We start from the raw sequence: 22444 nt of genomic DNA, 5'->3' as shown, positions 1-22444 counted from the left end.
AAGTGACTATGCTGAAAGCTATCCAGTACGTGAACAATTCAACAAAATGTTGTCGATTAACTTGTAGAGTAACTAATGCTCAAGTCTATAAAATGCCAGGTGAGGGTTTCGGCAATGTCAGTAAACAGACAGTGAAGCTAGAAGATAATGTAACCTTGAATGTTTGCTGAATGTGTGTCCAAAAGTTATCCGTTTGATATTTTGCCTCTCCTTTTGTTGCTCTTACAAACAAGTATCATTGTACGGTTTGGTCCCTCTGATACTCTAACGAAAGGGAAGAAGGTTTGTCTTTAATGCACTTGATATTAACTAAATTTGGACAGTGAAAGGAGCTTGAATCCTACACCATTCCCAATGCAAATTACAGGGTTTTCCAACTAGATGAGATGGTTGTCTGTCATTGCGTAGTGGCACAGCTGGTAGAACTGCCATCTCAGTGCGCAAGACCCAGGTTCTATCGTGACCTTGGTAGTTGTCTATTTGCAGTTCGCCCACTCTCCCTGTGACATTTTTTCAATGGGTACTCCCTCCATCCAATGACATTTTAGAAGGTAGGCTAATTGGGCACTGTAAATTGTTCCTGGTGTCTCGGTGAGTGATTGAAACTGGGGGGTGGGGGAGTTAATGGGAATGTAGGGAGCATTTTTGAAAAAGGGGATTCATGAAGGATCAATATTGATGGTTAGTATGGACCTAATGGGCTGATAGGTCTGTTTCAGTGACTCTATGAATATCATGACATTATAGAGTGAGAGTCACACAGTCCAGAAACAGGCCCTTCAGCCCAACTCATCCATGCTGACTCTGTGCCCAGCAAGCCAATCTCACCTGCCTCTGTTTGGCCCATAGTCCTCTTAACCCCTCCTATCCATGTATGTATCCAGAAGGCTTTTAAGTGTTGCTAATCTGCATGTCTCAAGCACCGTTTCTGGCAGCTCATTCCAAATGCACACCACCCTTTATGTGAAGATCTGTTACTTCCATTGGCTGCCTTTGGAGTTTTAAACCACTCCTAACTTTGGAATGCAGGTCTGCTTCCCACCTTGGTTGTATAGTGGGCATAAGGTGCCCCAAAAGCTAGCCTCAAACTTTTCTGAACTTCCCATGACTCTTAACAACATTTCCTCTACTTGCTCCATCTTCATGCCTAAAACCTCCTGTATCTGGCTTTACCCTGGTTAGCTGAATCTCAGCTGCCAGCCTTTATATAAACCCTACCCTTTAGAATTTCCTACCGCTGACATAAGGCTCACTGGTCTGCATTTATCTGGCTTATTCCTGATGCTATTCCACCTCCTTCTCTGCCAAAGATACAAAATTCTCGCCAGGATACTTGCTATTTGCTCCTTTGCTTCCCTTAGCTCACCGGCAGAGGCCTCAAGAGGCCCTGCAGATTTGTCATCCTTTTGTGCTCTGCGACACCTAAATCAGAGCGGCCTGGTCACATAGCAGTTAGCTTAACACTATTACAGTGCCATTTATAAGATTGTGGTTCAATTCCTGTTGCTATCTGTTAGGAGTTTGTACATTCTGTAAGGAAGGAGCATCTATCATCAAGGACCCTCACCATCCTCGCCATACTCCCTTCTCGCAACTACCACTGAGCAGGAGGCAGAGGAGCCTTAGGTCCCACACCACCAGGTCCAGGAACAGTAATACCCTTCAACCATCAGGCTGCTGAACTGGTGTGGATGAAGGCTGGTGACATCGCAGGAACTGTTAGCCCCTAGGTCGGTGGGTCTGAGGATTGGAGTTGCAAGTCCTTGGGTCCACTGAAGAGTGGAGGCCCCGACGTGGCATGACCTGGGCAGTAGACTCTCTATGCGTATGCATGTGTGTATGGTTGGGAGTGAGGGACAGGGCTCACTTAGCTGTTTTTAGTTTATTATGTTGCTGCTTGTGTTGTTCTGTTGAGCACTGTGGGCATGCCATGTTGATGCCAGAATGCATGGCAACACTTGCGGGCAGCCCCCAACACATCTTTGACTTGTGTTGGTTGTTAATACAAACAGTGCATTTCACTGTGTTTCAAAATACATGTGATAAATAAATGAATCTGAATCTGAAGAGGTAATAAAAGATGATTAATAAAAATTGGCTTTGTCGGTGTTCCCTATATCTGAAAACCAAATACAAAATTCTACACAAAAAAAAAATTGGCCCCTTCCAAAGATCAGTGAATAGTTGGGAACTGGCCACAGACATTTTATTGATGTGAGTAAGCGGCCGGAGACATTTTGGGAAATTGCCAAGCACTGTTTCCAGTGCTGATCAACTCCTTAAATAGTACTGATGCATTGAGATGATAATATTTAAATTAAATACGAGTTTACCGGCAATGATGTTTCACAAACTTCTCTGGAGTATTTCACTCATCCTCTCTCCCTCTGGCGGTGGTTTCCCCATGCAGATCGCTCTGGGTGTCCTAGGTTCTTTGGCTGTTTTCACTGCCATGCTGGAGACGAGCAGCTGGAGGCGGAGGAGCGGGCTAGAGTTCATTGACGTTGTGGTAAGGACAGTTCAATCACTGTCTGTTGGACGAAGGCATAGGGAAACAAACAACTTGCTTACTTGTAACTCAATACTGGCACGTTATTCCACATCCATTCTCGGTGATACTCTGTACCCTGGAGTAGAGACAGTGTACTCTTTGCGGATCACCAGCCAATCCCCCTCTGCAGGCATTGCATTCCCCCTTCCTTCCACAGATACTCCAACCCCTGTGGACACACCGTACACACCCCGTGCAGTGGCACAAAGGAGTAAGTGTAGCTGAAGAAGCCCCAGATCCTTTAATATCCATTCATTCTAATGACCAAAAGTTTAGATGTGGCCTCCAAGGTTAACACACATGGTGCCCTCTTCTGCAGCCGCCAGCAATGCCCACCTGTGTGTCTGCTTCGTCTTCAATCCAACATCTCATGGATAAAAGGAGAGAGGATGTGCAGAGGACGTTTCCAATAATGGGAGAGTCTGGAACCAGAGGGCATAGCCTCAGAAAACAAGGATGTCCCTTTAGAACAGAGATGAGGAGGAATTTCTTTAGCCAGAGTGTGGTGAATCTATGGAATTCATTGCTACAGACAGATATGGAGGCCAAGTCATTGGGTATGCTTAAGGCAAAGATTGATAGGTTCTTGATTAGTAAGGGTGTCAAAGGTTTTGAGGCGAAGACAGGAGAATAGGGTTGAGAGGAAAAACAAATCACCCATGATCAAACAACAGACTTAATGGGCCAAATGGCCTAATTCTGTTCCTACATCCTATGGTCTTACTAACTACATTCTCCAACCCCATTGCTGACTCATCATGATTCCAACTGATCATGGCCTTGATTCCACTTTGCTTTAATCCTTTCAAGAAGAAGCTGTCTCCTGCAGCAGTCACATTTATACTTGTCCAGCTCAGGCAGCTTGTTCCCATCCACGGGCGTGAGTCTCGTCTCTGGGAACAGCTCTCAGGATAGAACGGTGATAAAGTTTGATGTTAATGTGACAGTCAGACCCCGAGGTTGTAAGTGCTTGGGATTGCAGTAGGGGAGTGGAGAGCAGTAAAATCAGCCCAGCAGCCAAGGGTTCTGAACAGCTGACAGGCAGTCATCCAGCTAAATGAGTTCAGGACTGAGATAGGGCCCAGTTACGATCCAGCCAATGTGAATGCTCTTTGTTCGCATTCGCAAACACCGTAAAATTGCAGAGAAACTTCACACTGATGTTAACAGAACTTGAGGACATGAGTTACTGGGAAAGGTTGAATAGGTTAGGTCTTTATTCCGTGGAATGCAGGAGAATGAGGAGCGATCTTATAGAAGGAGGTATTGTATACAAAATAATGAGGAGTGTAGATAGGGTGCAAGTTATATCCCCTCAGGTTGGGCGAATCTAGAACTAGGGTTCATAGGTTTAGAGTGAAAGGTGAAATATTTAAGAGGAATGTAAGTGGGGGACTTCACTCAGAGAGTGGTGTGAGTGTAGAACAAGCTGCCAGTGGAAGTGGTAGATGTGAGCCAGTTGTAACATTGAAGAGAAGTTGGATAGGTACATGGATGAAAGAGCTATGGAGGGCCACGATCCGGCTACTGGCAGAAGGAACTGTGCAGAACAGCAGTTCAGCCGAAGGGCCTGTTCCTGTACTGAGGTGCTCTATGACTTTCTGATCCTTTTTCAAACAATTTATCAACCATTCTTTGAACATCCCAGTTAGGTTGGCCTTGGTCAGTGTTTGGCCCTCACTGTCTGTCTCATTTTACGCAGACTATTGTGAAATATTTTGCCTACTTTGCTGGAGCCCTGTCGAACACCTTCTTCCTTGTCACGTATGGTACCGGTGTCTACTGGCTTATTGTGTACAAGGTAAGGATTCCTGTTTCATTTTGTTTTAGTAATGAAGAAAGAAGTTTCTACATTTATATAGAGCATTTCATAACTTCAGAGTATTCCAAAACACTTCACAGTAGCATAGTGTTAACGTGACACTATTATAGCTCAGGGGATCGGAATTTGGAGTTCAGTTCCGACGTCGACTGTAAAGAGTTCTTCTCCCGTGAACGTGTGGGTTTCTTCCTGTGCTTTGCTTTTCTCCCACGGTCCGAAGCTTGTCAATTAATTGGTCATTGTAAATTGTCCCGTGATTAGGCTAGGATTGAATAGGTGGGTTGGTGGCTTGGTTCCTTTGGCCAGAAGGGCCTTTTCTAGGTTGTGTCTGTAAACAAATAAGTAAATAGATAGTTAGATACATACGTTGGAAACATCATCACTGTTCTAACATGGGAAGTACAGTGGGTCAATCTGCACACGGCAGAATCTCACAAATAGCAGTTTTTAGTTTGGGATAATTATGAGGTTTGGGCATTATTATATCTAGTAAAGGTGTGCCTAGATTCCAGAACTCCTGTACTCTTCTCTATACAGAGTTGTTACCTCCTTCTGATAGCATGAACAGGTCCCTAGTTTAACATCTTACTTCAGATCAGGTTTGTTCTCACTTGACATACGTCATGAATTTTGTTGCATTGTGCCAGCTGCATAGTGCGCTCTATAAAAATTACTGGTATCTTACAAAAGTGTAAAAGAGGAACAGTGGGCTAGTGTTCATGGGTTCATGGACTGTTCAGGAGTCTAGTGGAGGGAGGAAGCTGTTCCTAAATCACTGAATGCGGGCCTTTCCCCCCCACCCCCATGGTAACAATGAGAGGAGAACGTGCTCACAATGGTGAGATTCAAAGTGGTCAATGAGGCATTGTTTTTGCAGATGCCCTTGATGGTGGGCAGGGCTGTGACCGTGACGGAGCTAGCAGAGTGTACAACCACCTGCACTTTGGAGCCTCCATACCGGACGGTGATGAAGGGTCGCCGTGGTACCTCTGAAGAACTTTGTTAAACTCTCAAAATCAGAATCACATTTAATATCACCGGCATATGTCATGAAATTTGTCATTATGCAGCAGCAGTACATTGCAATACATAATAAAAACTGTAAATTACTGTGACGTGTGTATGTACATAGTTAAATAAGTAGTGCAAAAGGGAAAAAAAAAGAAGTGAGGTTGTGTTCATGGGTTTAATGTCCATTCAGAAATCTGATAACAGAAAGAATAAGCTGTTCCTGAATAGTTGAATCCGTCAGGCTCTGAAATCTCCTTCCTGATGGTAGCAGTGTGAACAAGGCATCACTTGGGTGATAGGATGCCACCTTAGTGATGGATGCCACCTTTTCGAGGCATCTCTCCTTGAAGATGTCCTGGATGCTGGGGAGGCTACTGCCCATGAGAGAGCACAAGCCCCCCCAGCATCTTTGTGACATACCAGACCGCCTGAAACTCCTAATGAAGTGTAGTTGCTGGCATGTCTTCTTTTTAATTGCCTCAGTGTGTTGGACCCAGGAGTGAATTTCAGAGATAATCTACACCCAAGAACTTGAAGCTGTTCACCCTTTCCCCTGCTGATCCCTTGATGAAAACTCCTTTTTTCCTTCCTAAATTGCACAGTAAATTCCTTGGTCTTGCTGATGTTGAGTGTAAGGAGTGCACAGAGATAGTAAAAAGGAAATCAGACAGCAGAATATTATGTTGCATTTACAGAAAAAAAATGCAATGCAGACAGACAACTAAAGGTTGTGATGAGCTGGATTGGGAATTCATCCAGTCGGAATGCTCTCCACTGTACACCTGTAGAAACTTGCTTGGCTTTTGGATGTGCTTCTTTATGCATGCCAGCCTGGGGTGTCAACAGAGGTTTTGTTTGTAATGACTTTTGTGCCCACAGGTTTGTGACTCAGAGGTGAAAAATTCAGCCAACTGAGCCAAAATGTGACATCGGCGTTTGTGTGGGCCTTGCTGCAATTCGGTAAAGTTAAGGGAGGTTAAGTGAAAGTCAAAAGTTAAAGTAAAGTTATTACCAAAGTACTGATATGTCACCATATACAACCCTAAGATTAATTTTCTTGCAGGCATTTTCAGGAAAATGACTGACAAACAACCATTTGGCAAAAAAAGTCAAATAATACAGAGAACGTGAATCTGTAGCGCCTGAAAAGTAAGTGTGTAGGTTTGTTTGTAGGAAGGGCACAACGGAAAACTCTTCACTCCCTGGTGGCTCTTCATCTTCATCTTCCCTCCTCCTTTTAATACTTAGTTCCTCCTGAAGACTTTATCACGTTATGTCTTACCAGTGAGGTTGATTAATATGTGGCTTCTTTTCTGTTGTAATAAGTGACAAAGTCTTTCACAGAAGTCCTGTCGATCAAAATTTGGCACAGAGCCATATATTCATTATAGTTCGAGTGAGTATCTTTAATCATGAGTAGGTTCATTATTGATTGCTCCATTTTTAAATGACTCGCTGAGACATTTTAAAAGGTTATTATGAGCCATCTACTTTATGGCAGTCTTAGATTCAAACGTATTCCAGATTTGGGTAAAGACTGTAACAGTCGGTCAGTAAAACAAACTGGTTTCCCATTCCATGTTTGCTTAGCTAATTGAACTTAGAATTTCCCGGTTCTGATGGTTGATATTGAATTTGAATTCAGACTTCTGGGAATTCAGAGAAGGCAAAAAAAATTAGAGATGGGTTTCCAGAGTGTAGGGCAGAGTCTGTGAAGAGGTGAATGCACAAGTAGTTAGAATGGAAGGAAGACAAGACACTGTAGGGACATCAGAAACTACTCCAAGTGTCCTTCTCGTTACATTTTGACCATTCACAAGGATTGAATCCGAAGAAATTGAACATGTTTAAAGATTAGCTTCATTTGTCATATTTACATGCAATCAAATTAGCGAGGATTGTGCTGGGGGCAGCTCCCAAGTGTCACCATGCTTCCGGTGTCAACATAGAATCCCCACAACTTCCTAACCCTAACCCTCATCTCTCCCAGTTTTATCTATCACCTACCATCTTGCACTTCTTCCTCCCCTCCCCCCAACCTCTTGTGCTGACTTCTCATCTTTTTCTCCAGTCCTGATTAAGGGTCTTGGCCCAAAATGTTGACTGCTTATTCTCCATAGATGCTGCCTGGCCTGCTGAGTTCCTCCAGAATTTGGTGTGTGTTCCCTAAACGTGTTTTTTGAACGGGGGAGGAAACCGGAGCACCCAGGGTGAATTCATATGGTCACGGGGGAGAATGTGCAAATTCCTTACAGACAGCTGCTGAATCGAACCCAGATCAGTGATTGCAGAACCTGGGCCTCTGTACCTCCCTCTTCAATTGGATTCTTGACCTCCTAACCGGAAGACCACAGTCTGTGCGGATTGGTGATAACATCTACTCCTTGCTGACGATCAACACTGACAAAGGGGCTCTACTCTGTGTATACACATGATTGTACGCCGAGGCGTAGCTCAAATACCATCTATAAATTTGCTGACGATACAACCATTGTTGGTAGAATCTCAGGTGGTGATGAGGGGGCATACAGGAATCAGATAAGCCAAATAGTGGAATGGTGCCACAGCAACAACCTGGCACTCATTGTCAGTAAGATGAAAGGACTTCAGGAAGGGTAAAATGAAGGACCACATACCAATCTTCATAGAGGGATCAGAAATGGAGAAAGTGAACAGCTTCAAGTTCCTAGGTGTCGAGATCTCTGCAGACCTAACCTGTTCCCAACATATTGATGTTGTTATAAAGAAGGCAGGACAGACTTTAGGAGCTTGAAGAGATTTGGCATGTCAACAAATACACTCAAAAATTTCTATAGTTGTATCGTGAAGAGCATTCTGACAGGCTGCTTCACTGTCTGGTATGGAGGGGCTACTGCACAGGACCAAAAGAAGCTGTAGAAGGTTGTAAATCTAGTCAGCTCCATCTAGCTTACAAAGTACGCAGGACATCTTTCGGGAGCGGTGTCTCAGGAAGGCAGCGTCCATTATTAAGGACCTCCAGCACCCAGGGCATGCCTTTTTCTCACTGTTACCATCAGGAAGGAGGTACAGAAGCCTGAAGGCACACACTCAGTGATACAGGAACAGCTTCTTCCACTCTGCCATCCGATCCCTAAATGGACATTGAAGCTTTGGACACTACCTCATTTTTTCTTAATATACAGTATTCCTGCTTTTGCACAATTTTAAAAATCTATTTGGTATACATAATTGATTTACTTGTTTATTATTATGTTTTATTTTATTGATTATTATTAATATTTTTCTCTCTCTGCTAGATTATGTATTGCGTTGAACTGCTGCTGCTAAGTTAACAAATTTCACATCACATGCTGGTGATAATAAACCTGATTCTGGTTCTAATGTGTAAACCCATCGTGCTAACCACTACACTACCATGCCAGTAGATGAATGAACAGACTCAAATAGATTGGAGAAGATAAGAGACTTTCTCGTCTGTATGTGTATGAACAGGTACAATGAAAAACTTACCTGCAGCAGCGTCACAGGCACATTGCATCAAATACACAACGTTCACAAGAGAAACAAAATGATGCAAGATAAACTACAATTTGGAACAAAATGAATTAATTTTAGTTCACAGTGGTCATAATGTTGATATACTGAGGTAGTGATTGAATAGTGACATACAGAGGTTCTGCAGGTTGGTTTAAAATCTGGATGGATGACAAAGTAGCTGTTCTTGAACCTAGTGGTGCGGGTCTTCAGGAATTTGTACCTCCTCCCCAATGGTAGTTGTGGGAAGTTGCCATCGCCCAGATGGTGGGGATCTTTGATGATGGATGTTGCCTTCCTGAGATACCTCCTCATGTAGACTCTGCTGATGGTGGGAAGGGATGTGTCTGTGATGTACTGGGCCGAGTCCATTCAAATTGATGTTTAACAGAGCAATACATCTATTGATATTCTAATTCTTCAATGAGGAGGCAGTTTTGCCGAAGACACTTCATGGTTTGTCAATAAGTCTTCCATTTGTTTCCCCAGGGCCAGCAGACCACAGTTGAGGTTACACTGCCATCTGCTGGTAGTGAGATTGAAACTGGCTTCATCATCTATGTGTCCTGTGCTTTTGTGCTGAAGGTGGGTGTTCAGGTCACGAAGCTCTGATGAGCCTCTTCCAGCATTTACTTCAGGTCAACACACAATGCATCATGTTTGATGTAGCATTTGTGTGTTCCTTCCAATCATAGTTTGAAATTGCATCCGCAACTATAAAATTTGGGAGATAGTAATGTTGCTTGGGATTTGATTTATCTACTTACCCTTCTTATGAATTTGTATCTGAAATTCAAAGGGTGTTCAGAAAATAGAGTGAGAAACCAACTTTTCGGTGTGTATCCTTGGAGATGTTCAAATTTCAACACGAGGCACATGTTGAAATGTCTGATAACACTGGACAACAAATCTTTTTGAAACTTTTGTTGCCACAGAATTTTTTTGCATTTATGATAGACTGCTTGAAGCTGAACAAAAGTATAATTTCAGACTACTTGTAACTCAGAATTTGGAGAAACAAGCAACTAACTTTTATTGAGTATAGTACGTTTAATTGTATAACGGTGCCGATGCTTTGCAATGGTTCAACTAAGCAAAAGCTGTTTCATTGATGATTTTCATTTGTACTCAGTGTCCTGAGGCTTCTCGCTTAAGTGCCCACAATAGAGCATTGTGCTCAATTCTGGTCACCTCACTATAGGAAGGATGTGGAAGCTATGGAGAGGGTGCAGAGGAGATTTAACAGGATGTTGCCTGGTTTGGAGAACAAGTCATATGAAGCAAGGTTAGCAGAGCTGAGACTTTTCCCTTTGGAGCGTAGAAGAATGAGAGGGGACTTGATAGAGGTCTACAAGATTATGAGAGGCATAAATAGGGTGGATAGTCAGTACCTGTTTCCCAGGGCACCAATGGTAAACACCAGAGGGCATATGTACAAAATTAAGGGAGAGAAGTTTAGGGGAGACACCAAGGGTAAGTTTTTTACACAGGGTTGTGAGTGCCTGGAATGAATTGCCAGGGATGGTGGTGGAAGCTAAAACATTAGGGGTATTTAAGAGCCTGTTGGACAGGCACATGGATGAAAGAAAAATGGAGTGTTATGGGGTAGTGTGGGTTTAGTACTTTTTTTTAAGGATTATATGGATCGGCACAACATGGAGGGCTGAAGAGCCTGTACTGTGCTGTAGTGTTCTATGGTTCTAATACTTAGCCAGCATTGATGGATGCCAGTTGCCCTTCTCTATAACCACAATGTCCTGGTGAGACCTTTCACCATGCTTGTCATCGACAGTGTCAAGATTTGCAGGAACAAAGTCTGAATGAGAATGCAGATAATGGATCTTTAGTGACATGTTGCACTTCATGGTTTTGTATGCTTGAAGGATGTCGCCAACCAGCAGCACGTAGTTTGGTGATCTTTAGTTGCCAAGAAAATTTTCAACAACATCCTTGAATGCATTCCATGTGATTTTCTCCGGTCCCACTAGAAGTTCTTTGAATTGATGACCTGTGTGATTTGTGGACCAATGAAAATTACTTCTTAAATCTTGGCACCAGTTATTCTGGGGCACATCTGTCTCAAGTATCAAAAACCTTCAGGGAATTTTATAGCCTTTCTGAAACCTGTCCTGCCATGCAGCATCTGTCCTGCCCAGGCCTGCCCGGACAAGATAGAAAAGTTTTTAGCTTTCATTGTGGGCAATATTTTAATTGACTTGAATTATGAATTGAAATAACAAATATAAGTGACTTTTTAAGTCGAAAGGGAAGTGGTGATTTTCATGATCGTAGCCCAAAATCCATAAGATCCACCCAAAAGTATTCAGGAAGCGAAATCTTTGTTTTCCAGTGTGATGGAAAGGAATGGTGAGAAAGCAGATAGAAATACTTAGGATCCTGCACCTCACCAATACAATACACAAGCAGCAAGAGTTTTACAACACTATTTAGACAAAGCTCGTTTTCACCCATGACTATATTGTAAAAGGATGGGATTGAAAGTTGCCCTGCCCTAACCTTGTGGAACATGGTTTTCTTTCAGGCACTACAGCTAATTCACATCCTCATGGTTCAAATGACTGTGTCTATCTTCCTGATAGACTGGGAGAAGCCCAAGGGAAGACAATTGCCTACATCAGCAGGTAGGTTTAATTAACCCATTAGTGGTTAAAGGCAGTTGATACTTTGCAAAGCACGCATTAGCTACAGTGATTCCTGCTTTACCACAGTGATTATGTTTCAACAACAGAATTTTGTTGGGTCATTAGGAAGACCTGAAGGGTAAAGGTTGGTTATGCTATTCCCTCACATCCTTCCTCAAGTCTCAGTCCCCCTCCACCAGACCCAAATGCTCAAACTGACCTAAGCACAAGAGCTTTTGAAGGAACTGGAAATCTTGAGCAACACACACAAAATGCTGGAGGAACTCAGCAAGTCAGACAGCATCTATGGAGAGGAATAAACAGTCGACATTTTGGGCTGAGACTCTTCACCAGGACTGGAAGGTCGACTGTTTATTCCTCTCAAATTCACCTGTTTGTTCTCATCTCTCCAGGGCTGCAGGTAAAATTACATCAGGTCAGTTTTCACCTACTAAGTCTGCCATGCTGGCTTTACAACCTGGTTGTTTTAATCTTTTTCTTTAAAGCTATGATGAAAAAGATTGTTTTCCTGCCCGGTATCGCAAGCTGCATCAGCATTACCAGATTGGCAGCCACAGTCCTAGCCATTTCTTCTCTTTCAATCAACGTCACAAAACTAGATGACCAGGGCATTATCATTATATGAGAGTTGCAGTGGAGTCATACAGCATGGAGACAGGTCATTCAGTCCACAATATCCACACTGACCAGTGGCCACCCATGAATGCATGAACTCCTAGTCTACTTCATCACTGCCCTTTGTCTACCTGCACTGCATTTTCTCTGTAACTGCAACACTCACAGAATGCAGGAGGAATTCAGCAAGCCAGGCAACATGTATGGGAAAGAATAAACAGTCGACATTTCAGGCTGAGACCCTTCATCAGGACTGAAAGGAAGAGGGAAAGTCCAAGTAAGAAGGCGAGGGGAGGGGAGGAAGAAGTACAAGGTGGTAAGTGATAGGTGAACCGGGGGGGGGTGGGGGGAGAGCATGAAGTAAAGAGCTGGGAAAGATTGGTGAAAGATAAAAGGTTGGAGAAGGGGGAATCTAATAGGAGCGCGTAGAAGACCATGGAAGAAAGGGAAGGGGGAGAAGCACCAGAGGGAGGTGATGGGCAGGTGAGGAGATAAGTGAGAGAGGGAAACAGGAATGGGGAAATGGTGAAGGGGGAACCAATTACTGGAAATTTGAGAAATTATTATTCATGCCATCAGATTGACATATATTCTGGATTCTGTTTTCCTTTTCCACCTCAGTGTTCTTGGATATGGAGTGATCTGTCTGGATGGCATTTCATTGTTTCTCAATATATGTGACAATAGGATATTATACCAGTGCTTACATGATTCAAGTGTCTGTCTAGACACCTTAAATGCTGTTAGCTGCCACGCCATCTAGATTACAGTTGTATATATACTTGTAAAACACATTAAGGTTCATAAAGTTCTTTGCAAAAGGTGTAGAATAAATGCATAAGCAGAAGAAATTCTGCAGATGCTGGGAATCTTGAGTACACACACAAAATGCTGAAGGAACTCAGTCAGGCAAGATCAATGGAGGGGAATGGATGTTTTGGCCCGAGGCCCTTCCCCCTCACCTGCCAGCTTGTACTTTTCCACCAGTGACGGTGTGGTGTGGCGTCCAAGCTGGACTCAGTGCTGCCCCCAGTGATCGCTTGGTAGAAGACAAGCTGTATTGTGCTTGACAGCAGACTGCAGCAACATTCATCGACAGCATTTTGGACTTTTTATTTTTTTGCTGTGTGACTATATTTTACTGATATGCCTCATGACTGCTGGTACTGTGTTTTGCACCTTGACCCTGGATCAACACTGCTTCGTTTGGCTGTATTCATATATGGTTGAAAGACAATTAAACTTGAACTTCAACATCCTCTACCCCACCTCCCTCCCTCTCCCATCCTTTTATTCTGACTTTTGCTCCCTTTTGTAGCATCCAACACTAAGGACCCCTATCCAGGTCATGGCCTATTTTCATTACTAGCATCAGTGAGGAGGTACAGGAGCCTGAAGACACACACTCAATGTTTTAGTAGCAGCTTTTTACCCTCTACAATCAGATTTCTAAATGCACAATTAATCCATGAATACGACCTCACTGATTTTGATCTCTTTTTGCGCTTTTATATATATAGATATAGATATATCTATGTACCGTGTCTTATTATTGTAACTCGAAGTTTCAAAGGTTCACTTATTATCAAAGTGTACAACTATGAAATTCTTCAGTTCTCCAGGTAGCCATGAAACCAAAAATGAATAGAAAAGCAGCACGATTATCTGCCCACAAATCACACCTCCCCGCAAGAACAAGCAAACAAAAATGGATCAGCTACATCAAACCCCCCCTTCCCCCTCCCCCCAATTCCTCTGACTGCACACAAAAAACGAACAAAACGAATCAGGTACACCAGCCCCCAAAACCCCACCCCGCTCAAAAAAAAATCAACAAATCGGATCAGGCACATTGATCCCCAAATCCCTCTCCCCACTCAAAACAACAAATGAGCAACTCAGGCAAAAAAACATACAGAATATAAAAGCTATGAATGAAAGACTTAATAGTCAGAGGCTTTTTCCCAGGACTGAAATAGTTATCACAAGAGGGCACAGTTTTAAGGTGCTTGGAAGATGTCAGGGGTAAGATTTTTACTCAGAAATTGGTGAGTGGAATGGGCTGCTGGCAATGGTGGTGGAGGCAGATACAATAGGGTCTTTTAAGAGACTCCTGCATAGGTACATGGAGCTTAGAAAAATAGAGGGCTATGGGTAACCCTCGGTAATTTCTAAACTAAGTACATATTCAGCACAGCATTGTGGGCTGAAAGGCCTGTACTATGCTGTAGGTTTTCTATGTTTCTATGAAAAAAGAGTCTATAGTCCTGAATCCAAATCCAAACTGCAGAAGCAACCTGGGCGACATGGCTCCACAGCATCAGGGTCCCCCCCACCTCCAGTACAGAGCAACTGATCAAAAGGCCAGCAGTCCCTTTAACTGGTGAACAATGGGAGCCAAATATCAGATTGTGCATTGTGCCCCTGCCTCCCACGATCCTCTCGGAGACTGCAGAGCGCAGGAATACCCAAATGTTCTCCAAGCCCCATAACACAGGCTCCAACGGTTCCAGAATCATGTTCAAGACTAGAAACAGATAAAAGAGACATAAAAGAAGTGAAAAAGATGGCTTCATGATCTATCCAGAAGATGTTGACCAAAGGAGCTTTGAACGCAGGTGCCATCATGACTGGAACTGTAGAATATTTTATGCATTGCACTGTATTGCTGCCACAAAAAAAAATTCAAAAGATAGTTTGAGTTAATAAACCTGATTCTGATTCTGCTTCCTGATGAATGTTCATGGCCCAAAACACTGAGTGTTTATTCCCCTCCATAGACGCTGCCTGACTTGCTGAGTTCCTCCAGTGTTGTTAAATAAATGCGTGCCCTTTTCTAGTTATGTTAGTTTCACTCATTGTCATTATGAATGGGGTTTTGAGATCACATGAACTCCTCCCCACAAAACTGATGATTTACTCTCTGCAGTCCCCCTTGCTGACTGTACTGGTGTTACCATTTCTGCAGAAAGCAAACCGGGTCCCTCATCGGTCAGTATCTGGCGCACGTACTTCATAGCTAACGAGTGGAACGAGATTCAGACAAAGAGGAAAATCAGTCCAATTCTGCAGCTTGTTCTTATTCTCCTACTGCTGGAGGTACGTGGTCTTTTCACATATAATGCAGTGGACCCTAACACTGATTTTGGTTTGGGAAGTTCATATATAAAGAAACAGGAGCAGGAATAAATTACACGACTGCTCAAACTTATCCTGTCAATCGGTAACGTCATTAAAACAGTCCAAGAACTTGTAGGATAATCTGTGAAACTGACAGGAACTTGTGGACATGAAGGGGTTAGAGTGGGAGGGCACAGCCTTAGAACAGAGGGATGTCTCTTTTGAATGGAAATGAGGAAGAATTTCTTTTGCCAGAGGGTGGTGAATCTTTAGAATTCATTGTGCAGAGAGGGCGGTGGAGGGCAAGTCTTTAGGTACATTTAAAGCGGAGGTTGATAGGTTCTTGATTAGTAGGGGTGTCAAAGGTTACAGGGAGAAGGCAAGAGAATGGAGTTGAGAAGGAAAGTAATCAGCCACGATGGAGTGGCAGAGCAGACTCTGTGCTGAATGTTCTTTTATCTGCGTTTGTGCAGTATGATTGGAGCTGGCCGCAATGTTCAGCTCCACCACAAGGTGGGCTGTTGTAGCGTTCAGGGACACAGCTCAGAATTTCTGTACTGACGTGAATTACACCTTTCTATACATTACGTTCTGTAACAGCCACTGAAGATTGTCGGCTTCGTTGAAATAAGTATACTGGAGATGTTAACAGCATTAGGGTCAACTAGTGACTGCTGGCAACCTTATAAATTGCAACAATTACATTAACCCATAAATACTAATGAATCCAGGAACTGATCTCGTGAGAGGCTCTCACATAAATTGCTGGAGTAGCTCAGAATGTCAAATCAGCGTCTATGGAGGTGAATAACAGTTGACCTTTAGGGCCGAAACCCCTCATTCGGACCAAAATGCAACCTGACTCGCTGAATTCCCCCAGCATTTTCTGTGTGTTGCTCAAAATTCCCAGTGTCTGCAGAATCTCTTGTGTCTATTGATGTCAAGAGGCTTTGTCATACCCTCTAAGGGAAATAAATGTGAACTTCTGTCTTGACATAAACCTACACAATAAAAACAAACTTCATTATTTTGGCAGTTCAGAAACAACAGTTTTATGTTTTTTAAACTTTTAATATGTTTTAGAGAAAGGAAAATAAAGATTAGGACATAAGAACGTAAGAAATGGGAGCAAGAAAAGGCCATATTGAGGTAGAAATCGGAACTGAAATAACCATAATACCATAAGAACATAAGACATAGGTACAGAATTAGGCCATTCAGCCCATCGAGTCCGCTCCACCATTCATCTGCCTTCTCCCCGCAACCTTTTGACGCCCTGACTAATCAAGAACCTATCAACCTCCGTTTTAAGTAAATCCAGTGAATTGGCCTCTACTTAGCTTTTTGGATACAATATGTATCCTTGGATGTTAAGCTCCCAACATGGATCAATGGTGTCAATGTGCACCACAACCTCTGGCCGGTCACCCTCCCGTCTGAGAATCTTCTGCGGCTGCTCTGAGATGTCTTGGGCCACAGGACCTGAGGGACAGCACACCATTGTGGCATCTCTTCCATGGCCACAGACTTTCCTGTCCGTTCCCCCTAACTAGTGAGACTCATATCACTATTGCTCTGCCTGACTTTACCCCGCCCTGCTGAGCCACAGCCCCACTGGCCTGGATGCTGCTTCTGTGCCCTTATAGGTGGCCCCATCCAGCAGTATCCAAAGGGATACACTTGCTTCTGGGAGCAAAGCCTGCACTGACTGCTTACTCATCTTACTTCTCCTGGGGGGGTCGCCCATCCACTATCTGAAGCCTGCACTCTGGGTGACCACTTCAGTAAAAGTCTTCAGCCTTTTGGGTGGCCCTAAGTACATCCAGCTCTTGCTTCAGGTCCTTGACCTTGTCAGTCAGGAGCTTGATGTTGGGTGCACTTCCTGCAGATGAGGGGGACTGTCATGTCCTCTGAGGTCCCGCATTTCACAGCAGAGGCATTCCACTGCCTGAACTACAATACTGTTTACACTTGACACTTCTTAACATCTCAAGCATTAACATTAAAATTTAAAAAAACATATTTTCTATATTTTTGACTTAGGAGGCAACTTTGTGGAACTGTATCCCTACGTTAGTTTTGACCATTAATGTTGTCAGCTATTTTCTTATTTCCCTGACCTCAGATTTTTCTGTTATTCAGCCAGAACATCCCACATAATCACTGTGCTGTTGGAGATTCCTCTATGGCTTAGTGCCTGTCTATGCTTAGTTTCACAATGTGTCCGTCATCAGGTACTGACCAGGCCTGCAGAGTTAAATCAGAACCAAAAATTCCATCTTCTCCTTGTCTTTTCATTATCACTGTGACAAAAACTCAAATCAGAATTGGTAACTTCCAAGATGGGACAGAAATGACATCTGAAATTTTGGCAAACATCTATACGTGTCTGGTGGAGAGTATATTGACTGACTGCATCACAGCCTGGTATGGAAACACCAGTGCCTTTCAAAGCTAATGGATTTGGACCAGTACATCACAGGAAACCATTGAGCACATTTATACGAGAAGCTGTCATAGGAAAGCAGCACCTATCATCAGAGATTCCCACCACCCAGGTCACGCTCTCTTCTTGCTGCTGCTATAGAAGGTTCTGGACCCTCAGGACTCAGACCCAGGTTCAAGAACAATTACTACCCCATATCCATCAGGCTCTTGAATATAACAACACTCAACTTCACTTGCCCATCATTCAAGTGTTCCCAAACGAATGATCCCACTTTGAAGATTCTTTATCTCATTATTTCATGTTATTTATTTATAGCTACTTATATATATTTGTATTTGCACAGTTCGATGCCTTCTGCACTCTAGAGAATAGTAACTATAACAGGATCAATGAAAGGTCAACCAGATTTGCTGAGTATGCCCACAGGAAAATGAATGTCAGCATTGTATGTGGTGATATATTTGTACTTTGATAATAAAATAACTTTGAACTTTGAATTTTGAAACGAGGAAGAAGTGGCCTAGAACATTGTCCATAATCTGCTTCTCTTAGCGTACTTTGCTTTCAATTGGAAAGGGGAAAATATCCCATTGTTCCCTCAGGTTAGCACGAAATTAGTTTGTGGTCTGGCACAGGCAAGATTAACACTCGAAATCACAAAATTCCCTTGAGTTAGTGCAGTTGGGGGATTAGTGACCATACAGATGCCAAATTCCTCTGGCCACTTTTCAAAGAACAAAGCAAATTCCTTTCAGTGTAGCTGAACCCGATGCTCTGTCTTGTATCAAATGAGCAGGAAGGAACGCATCAATTGTTCCAGAGACGACCAGGACAGTGTGCTGGAATGCTTTGAGCAGCCTCTGTGAAGCCTGGAATTCTTTCTTTTGCTCATTCTGACTTCTCTGCCGATTTTCACACAGTGTGTTGTCAACCTAAAAGAAGTAGAGCACATTGAAATGATGGGGCATATTTGTGATAGATAAAGTGGTCATGGAGAGAGAGAGAACGTGAGAGAGCCTAGGACCAGAGAGTATAGCCTCAGAATACAGGGATGTCCCTTTATATCAGAGGTGAGGAGGAATTTCTTTAGCTAGAGAATGGTGAACTAGTGGAATTCATTGCCACAGACGGCTGTGGAGGCCAAGTCATCGGTTATATTTAAAGTGGAGGTTGATAGGTTCTTGATTATTAAGGATGTCAAAAGCTACAAGGAAAAGTTGGAGAATAGGATTGAGAGGGATAATAAATCAAATGTGATGAAATAGTGGAGCATACTCAATGGGCCAAATGGCCTATTTCTGCTCCTGTGTCTTATGGTGTTATACTAAGAGGTAATTGTAAATTGCAGAGCAGGCTCGATGGGCCAGCTGGCCCACTCTAAATGGGGGAGCATGGTAGAGTAGCAGTTAGAGCAATTGCGTTACAGCGCCAGCAATCACTGATCAGGTTTTGGTTCCCTTGCACTGTCTGTGAGGAGTTAGTATGTTCTCTCTGTGACTGCGTGAGTTTCCTCCACATGTTCTGGTTTCCTCCCACATTCCAAAGAAGTGCAGGTTAGCTGTTAGTGAGTTGTAGGCGTGCTGTGTTGGTGCTGAAAGCATAGTGACAATTGAGGGTTGCCCCAGCACAATATTTGGATTGCGATGTTGATGCAAAACTATGTATTTCACTGTTTGTTTCTATGCAGATATGACAATAAAGCTAATCTTTATCTTTTATTACATTTACTCCTGTTCCTATTTCCTATGTTTCTTATTCAGTAACAGAGTGGTTATATTGCTGGATTAGGACTCCGGAGGCTTGAACATAAATTCAAATCCAATCATGGCAATTTGAGTTCAATTAATTAAATAAAATCCTGAATGAAATGCTGGTAACAATAGTGGACGTTGTGAAACTGGTGGATTCCTGTAAAATGCAGGTGATCCTACAGGTGCTAGAGATCTTGAACATCACACTGAAAATGTTGAAGAAAATGAGGTGGCATAACGCTTCACAGTGCAGGCAACCCGGGTCTAATTCCCACCACTGCCTGCAAGGAGTTTGTGCATTCTCCCAGTGACCACGTGGGTTTCCTCCGGATGCTCCGGTTTCCACACAGTCCAAAGATGTACCAGTTGGTAGGTTAATTGGTCTTTGTAAATTGTCCTATGGTTAGAGTAGGGTTAAATCAGGGGTCGCCGGGTAGCGTGTCTCGAAGGGCCGTAAGTGCCCATTCCGTGCTGTATCTCAATAAATTAAAACTCAGCAAGTCAGGCAGCATCTATGGAGTGGAATAAACAGTTGATGTTTCATGCCTGGACACTTCATCAGGACGGGAAACGAAGGGGCAGAAACAAGCCTTTCTAGCCCTGATGAAGAGTTTTGGCCCAAAGTTTCAACTTTTATCCTCCTCCATAGATTCTGCGTGATCATCTGGGATCCTTGTTTAAAAAAAACCTTTCTGATCCACCGATGCTCTTCAGGGAAGGGACATAGAACATACAGCAGTATAGCACAGGAACATGATGTGCCGATCTAATTAAACTAGGCATTAAATGTCTGTTTTTTTTCTTTTTTTCTTTTTCAATCTTTTTATTGGGTTTCATATATAAAAAAAACATAACTTAATAATGAATAGGTTATGTGCAATAGACTTGAAATCAAATTAATAATAAGATAACAATATCCTATTAAAATATCAACAGAGAAAAATAGTACATTAATCAATCAAGCCTATAATAATTATATATGAAAAAAATAAGAATAATCATCAAAAGAAAAAAAAAATTAAAAATACAAGAAAAAATATATATTGAGAAAAAAAAACACTAAACTAACATGGGCAATAATAACAGTTTATATGTATATGATAGTGTCAAAATCTCGGGAACTCCACACCAGAACAAGAATAAACAGAGAAAAGGTCTGGAAGAGGCCAAATTAATTCATATGAAAATGTCGAATGAACGGTCCCCAAGTTTCTTCAAATTTAATTGATGAGTCAAAAATAGTGCTTCTAATTTTTTCCAAGCTCAGATAAGAAATAGTTTGAGAGAACCACTGAAACGTGGTAGGAGGATTTACTTCTTTCCAATTTTGTAATATAGACCTTCTGGCCATTAATGTTACAAAAGCAATCATTCGTCTAATTGAAGGGGAAAACTGATTACCATCCTCATTTGGTATACCAAAAATTGCAGTAATAAAATGAGGTTGTAAATCAATATTCCAAATTGAGGAAATGGTAGCAATTATGTCTTTCCAATAGTTATATAAGGTGAGACATGACCAAAACATGTGGGTCAATGAAGCCACATCTGAATGACATCTGTCACATTGAGGGTTAATATGAGAATAGAATCGAGCAAGCTTATCTTTAGACATATGAGCTCTATGTACAATTTTAAATTGTATTAAAGCATGTTTAGCACATATAGAAGAAGAATTAACCATTTGTAAAATTTTTTCCCATTTTTCTGTTGATATATTATACTGAAGTTCTTTTTCCCATTCTTGTTTAATTCTACCTGATATTTCTGGTTGTATCTTCATAATCATATTATAAATAAAAGCCACTAATCCCTTCTGACAAGGATTTAAGGTAAAAATCAAATCTGAAAAATCCATTGAAGTTGAATTGGGGAAGGATGGTAGAACTTTATGTAAAAAATTTCTGATTTGTAAATATCTAAAAAAATTAGATTTAGGTAACTTAAATTTGTTGGAAAGTTGGTCGAAAGACATCAAACTACCTTCAAAAAAAAGATCACGAAAACATTTTATACCTTTCCTTTTCCATATGCTAAAAGCTTGATCTGTCAAAGACGGTTTGAAAAACAAATTAAGTAAAATAGGGCTATCAAGAACAAAGTTTTCCAGAGTAAAAAATTTACAAAATTGAAACCAAATTCGTAATGTATGTTTGACAACAGGGTTGGATATCTGTTTATTGAATTTAACTAAATCAGCAGGAAGCGAAGAACCAAGAACGGAGAATAGAGAATATCCCTGTGCCTCATTGCATTCTAAATTTACCCACTGTGGGCACAATGGTGAATCCAAATCTAATTTCCAATATATTAAGTTACGAATATTATTCGCCCAATAGTAAAATCTAAAGTTAGGTAGAGCTAAACCACCATCTTTTTTAGATTTTTGTAATTGCCTTTTACTTAACCTGGGGTTTTTATTTTGCCACACAAATGAGGAAATTTTTGAATCAATGTTATCAAAAAAAGATTTAGGAATAAAAATTGGTAAAGCTTGAAATAAATATAAAAATTTCGGTAAAATCATCATTTTAATAGCATTAATCCGACCAACTAATGATAAGGATAAGGGAGACCATCTTGTAGTAATTTGTTGAATTTGATGGAGCATAGGTAAAAAATTCAGTCTAATTAAATCTTTATATTTCTTGGTAATTTTTATACCTAAATAGATAAAGTTATCAGTAACAACTTTAAATGGTATCCTGTCATTCAATAAAGTTTGCGCGTTTAAAGGGAATAAATCACTCTTATCCAAGTTTAGTTTATAACTAGAAAAACTACCAAATTGAGCCAACAAGGATAAAATAGCGGGAATAGACCTGTCAGGATCAGAAATATATAACAACAAGTCATCAGCATAAAGTGATAACTTGTATAACTTCTCATTACGGGTAATACCAAGAATATTAGGAGATTCACGAATAGCAATGGCTAAAGGTTCAA

The 22444-nt window shown here is 41.8% G+C and overlaps 1 protein-coding gene across 2 annotated transcripts in view; it reads left to right on the top strand.

Moving 5' to 3' along the window:
* LOC132407011 (meckelin-like) overlaps nt 1–22444 on the top strand; it is a 150755-nt gene that overhangs the window by 79693 nt on the left and 48618 nt on the right. For both annotated transcript variants that reach the window (XM_059993234.1, XM_059993235.1), the window contains 5 exons: nt 2411–2509; nt 4254–4352; nt 9390–9485; nt 11443–11542; nt 15147–15277. In XM_059993234.1, the coding sequence (XP_059849217.1) occupies nt 2411–2509; nt 4254–4352; nt 9390–9485; nt 11443–11542; nt 15147–15277 (525 nt within the window). The remainder of the gene's footprint in view (nt 1–2410; nt 2510–4253; nt 4353–9389; nt 9486–11442; nt 11543–15146; nt 15278–22444) is intronic.

The sequence above is a fragment of the Hypanus sabinus genome, chromosome 17 (genome assembly GCF_030144855.1).
Source record: "Hypanus sabinus isolate sHypSab1 chromosome 17, sHypSab1.hap1, whole genome shotgun sequence".
NCBI lineage: Eukaryota > Metazoa > Chordata > Chondrichthyes > Myliobatiformes > Dasyatidae > Hypanus > Hypanus sabinus.
This window is presented reverse-complemented; position numbering and strand designations above follow the sequence as displayed.